We start from the raw sequence: 11,553 nt of genomic DNA on the forward strand, positions 1-11,553 counted from the left end.
ACGGAAGCATTTACAGAAACAGGAGAAAGAGACCACAGCGGATCCCTTCCGCTTACAGAGAAGTAGGTGGAGAACAGGTCGGCCGTGCTGGAAAAGGCGACTCTGGTGTTGTCGTCCTGCCCAATGCAGCAGCAGCAGCATTGCACCCGGGTCTCCCACACGCTCTTTGCAGCCGTCCTCAGGCCGGTCAATAAATGGTTTGAACTGTTACTGTCCAGGTGTTCAGGGATGCATGGGGGATACGGAGCCATTTTCCCACCCAGCGGGTCAAAGACAAAGACGATGGTGACCATAGTGGCAGCGATGACAATCCAACTGTAAGGAGTAAAGCATGGGACAGGCTTAGTGGCTGTGAAGGGCAGTGGCTGGGGCCCACTCCGCGCACACCGACTACGCTTCCGTTTCTGTACTGCCGAAGGAGAGGCAGAACTCCGAAAACCCAACTGAGGCGAGCGATTTCCTTCTAGAACGTTCCCTAGGAGGGTCAGTGAGATGGCTCAGGAGGAAAAGGTGCTCTCGGCCAAGTCTGAGGACCTGGGCTTGATCTCTAGGGCCTTCATGACGGAAGGAGAAAATCAACTCTGTGAATTATGCTCTGACTTCCAACAAGTGCATACACACACACACGGCTAACTACATAAATGAATATGAAAAAGAAAAGAAAGGAAAAAGGTTTCTTGGGATCCCACAGCTAACCCAGGACGAGGGAAAACTACCGAATTCTGAGCGTGAGGCCCACAACGAGAACAGGAGTCGCGTGGTGAGCAGTGTTGTAGCCTAGACATAGAAGTCACCGGAACTAGTTCTCCAGGACTCCGACTATGACCAAGTTACTACTCAGTGCTCTGGGGTTCTTCAGAGTAAAACAGAGACTCTCTACACTATGGGACACCCTGACAGATGCCCCTGCCACTTCTAACTGTGTGTAGTGTATGTATGTGTTCATGAGGGCACGTGCATGTGTATAGAGAGACCAGAGTTCAAAACCAGGGAGAGTACCTCAATCGCTCTCTACCTTACGAAGACAGGACTCTTACTGAACACAGAACCCAGTGATTTGGCTGCAGTCTATGTCCAGCACCCAGAGTGTGAGGATCTGAGCCTAAAGCTCTTGTGGCAGGCTTTAACAAGGGTTCCGCATTCTCAGACTTGACTATTTCTACGCCACCCATGGTGCACAAGGCCCTACGTGTTCTCCACTACAATCCTGCCGGTAAGATGCTGACTCTGCTGTCTGCCTGTGTGCCTCAGGGACGGCAGCTCCAGCGCCAACTTCCGTTTTTGTACCCATGACACAAAGGGAGAAAACTAGACTATTGTTAAGCTCTCGAGCTTGGTGGTGAGAGGGCATCTGCTGCTTGAAGCCTGGTGACCCAAGTGCCATCCCTGGGACCACATGGTTGAAGGAGAGAACTGACTCCCACAATTTGTCCTCTGACCTCCACATGGGTCAAAGCATATAAGCACATCTCCCCACACAAATAAGTAAATGAACGAAAAAAAAAAGTTAAAAAATTGTTAGTACAGAAGATGCAAAAACTGCATTGTGAACCTAATTAGACTATTACACACCATTATAAATCTTATTAGACTATTATACACGGTCTCAATTCTGGATACCATTTCTCATCTCACCTTTAACCTCCACCCTTCCTTTAGCTGTTGGTTTGTGTTCTCTCTCTCTCTCTCTCTCTCTCTCTCTCTCTCTCTCTGTAAGATTTATTTTATTTTTATATTTTGTGTATGTCTGTGTCTGTGTGTATAGGTACATGAGTGCAGGGTCCTTGCAAGCCAGAGGAGGACATCAGATCCTCCAGAGTTGAAATCTGTCTGTCTGTCTATGGTCTGTCTGTCTGTCTATCTAGTATGTGCATTTGAGGTGCTGTTGGATATATGAATACATGACAGGTGTTCTCCTTGATCAATTCCACTTTTTCCTCTAAGGCAGGGTGGCTCCCTGTCTGTCTCTCTGTCTTCCTCTCTCTCTCTCTCTCTGAATCTGGGGCTCATGTTTTCTGGGATAGGCTGGGAGGCAGTAAGTCCCAGTGATCCTCCTGTCTCCACTGTTCTTGGAGCTGGAGTTAAAGGCTGGAGGCCCAGCTTCTTTACATGGTTGCTAGGAACTGAACTATGGTCCTCACGTAGTTTGACAAGTGCTTTTGACTGCTGAGCCGTCTCTCCTGCCCCCCCCCCCCTTATGAGAGAGGGAACTTGTAGAAAAGTGGGGCTGAGGAAGAAAGTGGTCACTTGCAGGTGTAAACCGGAAAATGAGCTGTTTCTCATGGACCAAAAAACCATCATTCGGAGAGGCCACGCTCTATGTGACAAAGTTCACAGGACACCAGGGTGCTATACCACCCGGGAACACACCTGAGGAGAAACTGGGAGGAGGAGGAGGAAGACCTCACCTGACAATGACGGTGGCGATGATGCCAATCACAACTGTCCTGTCACATTGGATACCTTTTGCCACCCAGGCAGCCCCCAGAGAAGCCCAGACCATCTCTGGCAGGAAGAGGGCCAGTCGGATATAGAGCAGCTTAGACATAGACTTCCGAGGTCCAGGGTTACAAATGGTTCCTGAAACACAGAGGAAAAACCAGCTGCTCACCAGCGTCCTAAGACGCAGAGCTGTCTGTCCAGGTACTGGGGGGGGGAGGGGGGCTGCTGGAGAGATGGCCAGCTGATTAAAGGGCCTGTCATAAAAGTCCCTAGCATCCACATGAAAGCTGACAGAAAGGCGGTGTTTGTCTAACAAGAGGGCTGGTGGGAGCGGAGACAGGCAGATCCCTGGAGCTGACTGGCCACCAGCATGGCTGAATTACTGAGCTGTAGGTCCATTGAGACCTACCCTCGAAAAATAAGGCCGAGAGTGATTGAAGAAGGCACTCGACATTGACCTCTGTCCTCCACACACCACTTATACACATGTGCACCTGCACATGTGCATACACACACACACACACACATACACACACACACACACACACACAACCAGCCACAGAGGCTGGAAAGTCCGCTCAGCAGTTAAGTGCATGGTACTGCTGTTGCGAAGGACCTGAAATTGGCTCACAGTATCTACCCTGGGCAGCTCGCAAAACACACGAATAACTCCAGCTACAGGGGGATCTGCCCTCTGGCCTCCATGGGCACCCGCAGTCACACACACCGTATACCACAGTCAGCCGCATAAACACGTATCCAGGATTCTAAATGAGATCCTAAGAGACACAGCTACTGAACACCTCTGCGTCTTGCTGTACACGCACCACCCAACTCCTACTCCTTATACCCCATGCCTGAAATAGGAAGCAAGTGACAAAGTCAGCGTGGGAGGCAGAGGCAGGCGGAACTCTGAGTGTGAGGCCAGCCTGCTCTACAGAAAGACTTCCAGGACAGCCAGGGCTACACAGAGGAAACTCTGTCTTGGAAAAACCAGAGGTGGGTGGAGAGAAGGGAGAGTGAGAGAGAAGGGGAGGGCGGGCAGGCAGGCAGACAGATAGACAAACTAAAGGGTGGGAAGCAGGGCAGAAGCTTCCCAATCATTGCTTAGGCTCGGGCTCTGACTAGGGAGAACTACGTAATCACTGCCCAAACTGGATACTTCTAAGAAGCGAGAGTGGCACTCTGGGTATAATTATACTGGACACAGTACAGTGCAAGGACTGTCCCAGCAGAAAGCAGTCACCCAGGTTCTCCCAGCCAGGAAGATAAGCGCCCCATAACTGCATGCCTCACTAAACGGTACTCCTAACTACTTTACTACCCACCGCTCCTTAATCCTTGCAAACTGTGGGCAGGAGATGGCCTCATTCTACAAGCAGACGGCTTGATACTTGTGTGTATGGGGGTACCTGTGTTGGGGGTGTGTGTGTCGGGGTGTGTGGAATGTGTGTGTGGAGTGTATGTGTGGCATGTGTGGTGTGTATGTAGTGTATACGTTGTGTGTGCTATGTGAGTATGTGGAGTGTGGTGCATGTGGCGTGTGTGGCGTGTATAGTGTGTGTTTGTGTATGTGGTCTCTGTGTGTGTGGTGTGTGTGGTACATCTCTGTGTGTGTGTGGTGCGTCTCTGTGTATGTGGTGTGTGTGGTATGTGTGGTGAGTCTGTGTGTGTGTGTGGTATGTGTAGTGAGTCTGTGTCTGTGTGTATATGTGGTGTGTAGTGAGTCTGTGTCTGTGTGTATATGTGGTGTTTGTGGTGAGTCTCTGTGTGTGTATCTATCTGTGTGTGGTGTGTGTAGTAAGTCTGTGTCTGTGTGTGTGTCTGTGTGTGGTGTGTGTGGTGAGTCTGTATGTGTGCGTGGTGAGTCTGTGTGTGTGGCACTATCAAGCCTCCTGCTTGATTTTTACATATTTATTTACACTTATTTATTGTGTGTGAGCACGTGTGTGCCATGACACAGAAGAAGAAGTCAGGGGACACCCGCAGGAGTCAGTTTTTCCTTCCACTGTGTGGGATCAAACTCAGGTCACCTGGCCTGAGCAAGCAGCACCTCTCCCTGCTGAGCCATTCGGCTGGCGGGCGGGCGGGCGCAGACCTCTCACGTCTCTGAGACCTGAAAGAAGCCTGCTACGAGGTAACTGCAGCAGACACTAGAAAACAGGAACCGGCCCTCCGCTGCACTGGAAAGATGCCAAATATGGACAGAGTCAGCACGCCCAGCAGCCTCTGAGACCGGGGCTCTGACACACGTTTCCTAAATACAGACAAGATGCAAAGAGATGGAGCATGTCTGCTTAAGTTCCCAGAAATTGAATGAGGTACCGAGAGAAGCTGCATCCGCCTGGAAAGACACTTCTAAATTCCTTGAGAATTTTATATACATATGTGGTACCTTTTGGTCATCACCCCTCCCTGCTCCTCTCCGTTCCTCCCTCCCTCTGGGGCCCCTTCTTCCTGAGAAGTCCCTCCTACTCTCAAGTCTTTGGCTTTGTTTTTTTTTTGTTTTTGTGACTCACTGAGTTTGATTAGGGTGACTGCCTGAGCACAGGCGGGGAGTTCTTCCCCGGAACACAGGCAACTTACCAGTGGCTACATCACTAAAGAAAAATGACTTCCCCTCCCTCGGCAAGCATGACCTGCAGTAGCCCCTAGAGCTGAGGGCCTAGTGAGTCCCTCCCCAACCCACAAGAGAATGCTGATGGCCTCATCTGGTTCAGGTGTTAGAAAAACACTTTTTTTTTTAAAAAAAAAAAAGACAAGGTTTTGCTTTGTAGACCAGGCTGGCCTTGAACTCACAGAGATCTGCCTGCCTCTGCCTCCAGTGTGCTGGGACTAAAGGTAAGTGCCACCATGCCTGGCTAGAAAAACACTTTTATTTCCATATTTCCTTTTTTTTTTTTCTTTTTTTCTCCAAGCCTAATTTGATGCCTCCGACCTTCAGAGACAACTGCTGCACTGGGCTGTCCTCAAGAAAGACTTCCTGGGCTGGAGAGATGGCTCAGCGGTTAAGAGCACTGACTGCTCTTCCAGAGGTCCTGAGTTCGATTCCCAGCAACTACATGGTGGCTCACAAACAACTGTAAAGGGATCTGATGCCCTCTTCTGATCTGAAGACAGCTACAGTGTACTTGTATATATAAAATAAATAAATCTTAAAAAAAAAAAAAAAAAAAACCACTTCCTAAAGTGACCTCCTCAGGTCCCTCAGCAAGTGGGACACACAGAAGGACAACAAAGAGAAGGTCTGTGCCTTCTGAATGACAGACTCTTAGAATGAATGACAGACATCTTAGGCACTTCTCTGACATAAAAGTTGAGCTACGAGTTCTTAAGACACAAACAGAGAGACAAAGGACCCTCCCCAGACATGGGAGACGGCAGGCCTCGTTTGGAAAGGGTTCTATCAAAGCACCTTGAACTGCCTGGAATGCAGACCATCCCCAGTTACCCCCACATGGTAGCAACAGTGGGCTTTATGGAGACTTCTTAAATCAGATATGGAGATGAGTGCCTGTGATCCTAGCCCTAGACTGGGAGGCTGAAACAGGAAAATCACCAAGTGTGGGCCAGCCTGGGCTACACAGTAATACCCTGAAAAAGCAAAGCAAAGACCACAACAAAAGCAACACTGTTCTCAACTACGCTACATATATCTATGACTGTGAAAACAAACCTGCTCGTCTGTCCACAGGCCACGCTACGAGGAGGATCACAAGCACTTCTGAGTGTACGTGCAAACTACAGGCAAAACCTGATGGATACGGGTGTGTTATCACACTAGCCTCCCCAAAGGTGTGGCTGATTACATCCCCATGAAAAGACCAAGTTGCTCATTCACCCTGGGTATGTATATATTCAGGCTAAAAATTCTACAAATAAAAAACCCATTCCGTTACTGTTCAGGCTTTCTGCCTATCTTCTCTGTTGATCTGCACTCTCCCCTTATTCCTTACTGAAGCCCCATGCTCGGTCTGGTGGTTCGAGACTGTAATCCCCGTACCTGGTAGGCAAAGACAAGAGAACGGTTCACAGTAGTTCCAAGCCAGCCAGGGCTATAACACAGACTTCACCTCCAAAAGGAGAGACATGGGGCTCTGGCTCTGTTGGAAGGGGGTTTGCCTGACAAGCATGAGGTCATGGGTTCAATCCCTACTGGTGCCAAAACAGATAATAAGGTTTTTAAAGGGCTATGAATGTAGGAAATTGATTCTTTTTCTCAGGTCCTACAACCCCAACCCACACACTTGTCTTTAAATTCTTCTTCTTCATTAAAATTTGTACACACACACACACACACACACACACACACACACACACACACTTTGAGACAGGATCTTACTGTGTAGCCCTGGATGGTCTGGAATTTGCTATTTAGACCCTCAAACTCAAAGGGATTCACCTGCTTCTACCTCCCTGAGCACTAGGTTTAAAGTTGTAAGCCACTATCCCCAACACATAATACCTCTCTAAGAAGTTTTTTCTTTAACCATTTATTTGTGTGTGGTGGCCATATCTGTAGAGGTCAAAGGACAACTTCTGGGAATATATTCTCTCCTACTATGTGGGTGTCAGGGTCTCCCAAGTGCTGGGACTAAATGTGTGTGCCACTACCACTCAGCTGAACGGGTTTCTCTGTTTATCCCTGGAACCTGCTCTGTAGACCAAATAGGCCTTGAACTCAGAGATCCGCCTGCCTCTTCTTCCCTAAAGCTGGGATCAAAGGCCTGTGTCGCCATGGCCGGCTAGCATTGTTTTAAATTTCATTTTTTTTTTTTTTTTTTGGTTCTTTTTTTCGGAGCTGGGGATCGAACCCAGGGCCTTGCGCTTCCTAGGTAAGCGCTCTACCACTGAGCTAAATCCCCAGCCCCTTAAATTTCATTTTTATTCTTGTGTTTGTGCCTCCTCTCTGGGTGCATTGTGGCCAGCGAGGGAGTTATCAGCCTGTATGTGGGTGCTAGAAACTCTTCTGTAAGAGCAGAAGGCATTGAGCCATCCATCCAGCCACCACCACCACCCCTCAAACATAGACAGGCAGGCAGACAGACAGACAGACAGACACACACACACACACACACACACACAGAGGGGCTGGGGGAGTCAGTCTATGTGCACGCGTCATAACACAGGCATGGAGGTCATGGAGGTCAGAAAACAACCTTTGGGAGTCAGTTCTTTTCTCCTATGATGTGCAACTCAGGTTACCATGCTTGGTAGCAAGCCACCATCTGCGGAGCCTTCTGACTGCCCACAATGCTGTTTTTTCAGACAGGATCAGCGGTCTAAAGACTCAGATAAACTTTGAACTTGAGGTCCTTCCACCTCAGTCCCCTGGGAAGCTTTGATAACAGGCCTGCGCTGTCACAATCCATTTAATACGGCTTCATAAAATACTGTTTGGGGTTCCAATGAGAACAGCTCAAGTCCTAGGTAACAGAAAACCCAATTCGAGCTGGATGAACTGGAAGGACCTGTACACCGCCTAACACTGGACGAGCAAGGGCAGGAAGACATCAGAGTTTCTCCAGGAGTGCCTGTGTGTCTGCTCATCCTGGCCACGATCGGAGACAGCCCCATCCAGAAGAAAACAAAAATCACACCTTGGTTTGTTGTTGGGAACCTCAGGAGGCTGGGTAAACATTGCCCTGGGAAAGGAATTTTGACAACACCCTACCTCAAAAAATAAGGAAAGTGATCTTGGAAGGTAGCCACTGACATCACCCTCTGGCTTTCTTCCACACATAGTTGTGTAGACACCCACACGAACGTGGACTTACACCACACATACACACACAGAGAGATAAGAAATGTTCCGATGTCAGCTGTAGTGATAGGCTTTCAACCATGGAAATGGTAAGAAGCTGTCTGTGTGTGGCTGGGGAGGCGGCCCCAGTGGTGGAGAGCACCTGCTGCTCTTGTGGGGAACTCAAGTTTGGCTCCTAGCACCTGTGCGGCCTGGTTCACTGCCACCCGTTAACTCCAGGTCCAGGCGAGCCCAAGCCAGTGCTCTCACATGCATGTGTCCGTGTGTGCACACGCACACTTTAGAAGGAGAAAGAACACCGGACACAGTCCAAATGGGTGAACTGTACCATATGCAAAGGGTATCGAAGTATGGTTGTTAAGGTGCAAAGCAGGCTTCACACAGCCAGTGCAGCTCTTTACCTCTCATGCTGACACACACGATGGCCAGCACGATGCCTATAATAACAGCCAGGAGAACAAGGAGGACGATCAGGTACGTGCTGAGCAAGACCCCACCAGGACAGTCCAGCTTCCTTCTGTGCATGAGGTATAACGTCAGACTGGCGATCCACCTGTGCACAGAGAAGAACGTGGCTTCGTAAAACATGGTACGAAGAAATAAAGGAAGTTAATATTCTCCAAATCAAGGTGAAGGTTCAACACGGGATGTAATTTGCATCAATAAAAAGTCTACCCAGAGGCAGACGGCTGACACCCATGTGGCTTTCTGTTCTCAGTCTATATCTGCTGTGAGCCATGTACTGGGCATGGCAGGCCTTGCCTATAATCTGGCACCAGAGAGGCAGAGGCAGAGACAGGAGGATCGCAAATTAGAGGCCAGCCTGGGCCTGGGCTATATATGAGTTCCAGGCTACCCTAAGCTGTACAAGGAGCCCTCACTTCAAAAGCAAATGGGCTGGAGGTAGTGCACAGTGAATAGTGTTTCCGTGGTATGCAGGAGCCCTTAGGAGCTACATAAACCAAGTGTGCACACTTGTTAGCACTGGGGAAGTGGAGGCAGGGGGATGAGAACTTCAAGATCGTCCCACACCTCAGAGTGGCCTTTGAGGCAAGCAAGAGATGTAGGAGACCCTGTCAAAAATCAAAACCCAGGGGCTGGAGAGATGGCTCAGTGGTTAAGAGCCCCGACTGCTCTTCCAGAGGTCCTGAGTTCAAATCCCAGTAACAGCCAGTGCAGCTCTTTACCTCTCATGCTGACACACATTATAACCATCTGTAATGAGATCAGATGCCCTCTTCTGGTGTGTCTGAAGACAGCCACAGTGTATATTATATATAATATATATTATATATATAATAAATAAATGTTTAAAAAAAATCAAAACCCAGGCAGGCTAGGGTTCTTCGGGAAAACATCCACCATGACTTAGAATCATGTGATTGGTAAACAAACTTCTGTTTGCAGTATTGGTAACAGGATTTGTGTGTGTGTGTCCCTGTACACACAACATTCAATAAACACATTGTTGCCAACTGTAATTCAAAACCAGGCAAGCAGGAAGCAAATTATGAAAATAACGTATCAGGGTAGATACAGAAAAACGCAAAAGGAGATATCCTATGGACTCTTGACTGTATTTTGTAATTCGGCGGTGAACAATGACAGACAGCATGGGTCTCTAGAAGGTGAAGAAACCTCTCTTTCAACCTAGAGGTACTTCAGCAGCAAAAGCACCCCACCTCAGCAAGAATGTCCACCTTCTTAAAAACTGCATGTATGTTGTATGTATGTATGTATGTATGTATGTATGTATTATGTATTTAGGGGAGAGTGTGCCATACCATGCCTGTAGAGGGAGGTCGGAGAGCAACTTAAGGGAACCGGTTCTCCTTCTACCATTGTGGGTCCTGAAGATAACAATTTAGGTCATCACCCGCGCCGGCAAGCACCTTTACCCAACTGAGCTACCCCGCTGCCGCTGCCGGAAGACTGTCCTATTAAAGATTAAAATTCCAAAGCCCCAAGAGGTGTCATCTAAGGTGATGAGGATTTAGCTCGGTTGAAAAGCCTAGCAAGCATGAAGCCCTGGGCTCAAGCATTAGAGGGGGAAAAAAACAAGCAAGATTGGTCCAGATAACTTTTCTGTGCCCCACCTCCCGTGCCCCTCCCCCCCCTTTTTTTTTTGAGGTAGGGTCTTGTGCGGCTCTGCGACCCTACAGCTCAAGGAACCGCGGCTCCTTTGGTGCCACCCCCTAGTGCTGGGATTACAAGTAAGCACCGCCACTAGCACTTCTGTGTGGTGCTGGGGATCCGGCCCACAACAAGGGCCTCCTGCACGCAAGGTGAGCACTCTACCAAAAGGAATTGTTACACCCTCAACCCCGAGATAACTTTTTCTGCCAGCCCGCCAAACACCAGGGCTCAGCGTCAGGAGATAAAGGCAAAAACGATCTGAGAAAAAAACCCTGCCTGACTGGAAAGGGCTTTGCTGCTCCCATTCCCTTGCCTCTTGAGAATGCTTTTTCCTAAGAACGTTATTCCTCGTTGCCAGGCATGCCAGGAGCTGACTTCACCCACCAGTGCCGTTTCCCACTGAGCATAGCTGCATTTTTGCAAAACCCGCCTGCTATACCGGTTTCTACGAATTGCTCCGAAATTGCTATTTCCCAAATTTTTGTTTTGCAGAGACAAATTTGCTATCCTCCTAGCAAGAAAAGACAGGAGTGATCCAAACTTCCGGAGCCGGGCTCCAGGAAAGAGGACCTGGGGGCTATGGCTTTTGGATGCTCACATTTCCCTCACGCTCCCCGGGCCAGAGCTCAGCGCCGCACCCTAGGGCTGCAGCGCTTAAGTCCGGGACCCTTGTCAAAGGCACACAGAGACTCCACCTATATCCTAGGTGCAGAACGATTGTGCTCGGGGGCGCGGCTGCCCGTTAAGCACCGAGGAGGCGCGACTTTTGTCGCTTTAACCAGCGCGTCCCCCGCCCGCCCGGCGGCCTCACTTACCACAGCACACGCAGGAACAGCTCAAAAGACCCGGGGAACACCAGGTCGTCGCTAGCTAGGGACCAGCGCCGGCCGAACAGCACCATCCCCGGCATGGTGCACCTCCCACCGCGCCGCCTCAGCCGCGCGCGCCCTTCTGACTCTGCGCTTGTCCGGAGGGGGTCCCTAGCGGCGCCTAGGCGCACGCCTACGTCAAGACCCGCGCATGCGCCCTCAGGCTTGAGTCCCTAGCGCCCACAACAGGCTCGGACTCTGCCTTCTTTGCCTCCTTCCCAGATCCCCTGACCCGGAAGTCAGCTGCCGGCTGTTGAGTGCCGGTCAGTGATGTGTGAAATCCATTCCGGTGTGGTCATTTCTGTTTTATAGACTGAGGATTTAAAAGATCTAGAGAGAATG

General features: G+C 49.6%; 1 protein-coding gene across 4 annotated transcripts in view; it reads right to left on the minus strand.

The window, feature by feature from the left end:
- Positions 1 to 11,353, minus strand: part of Daglb (diacylglycerol lipase, beta) — a 42,433-nt gene extending 31,080 nt beyond the window's left edge. Inside the window, exons 1-4 of one of the 4 annotated variants that reach the window (NM_001107120.1) lie at positions 11,158 to 11,334; positions 8,608 to 8,759; positions 2,409 to 2,580; positions 57 to 315 (exon numbers count right to left, since the gene is read on the minus strand). In NM_001107120.1, coding sequence (NP_001100590.1) covers positions 57 to 315; positions 2,409 to 2,580; positions 8,608 to 8,759; positions 11,158 to 11,252 — 678 coding nt within the window. In that variant the 5' untranslated portion in view covers positions 11,253 to 11,334. Of the gene's footprint in view, positions 1 to 56; positions 316 to 2,408; positions 2,581 to 8,607; positions 8,760 to 11,157 lie in introns of those variants that run through there. The other 3 variants (XM_039089357.2, XM_063271256.1, XM_039089358.2) reach the window with 3 other exon arrangements.
- Between the last annotated feature and the right edge of the window lie 200 nt (positions 11,354 to 11,553).

The sequence above is a fragment of the Rattus norvegicus genome, chromosome 12, assembly GCF_036323735.1.
Source record: "Rattus norvegicus strain BN/NHsdMcwi chromosome 12, GRCr8, whole genome shotgun sequence".
Classification (NCBI taxonomy): domain Eukaryota; kingdom Metazoa; phylum Chordata; class Mammalia; order Rodentia; family Muridae; genus Rattus; species Rattus norvegicus.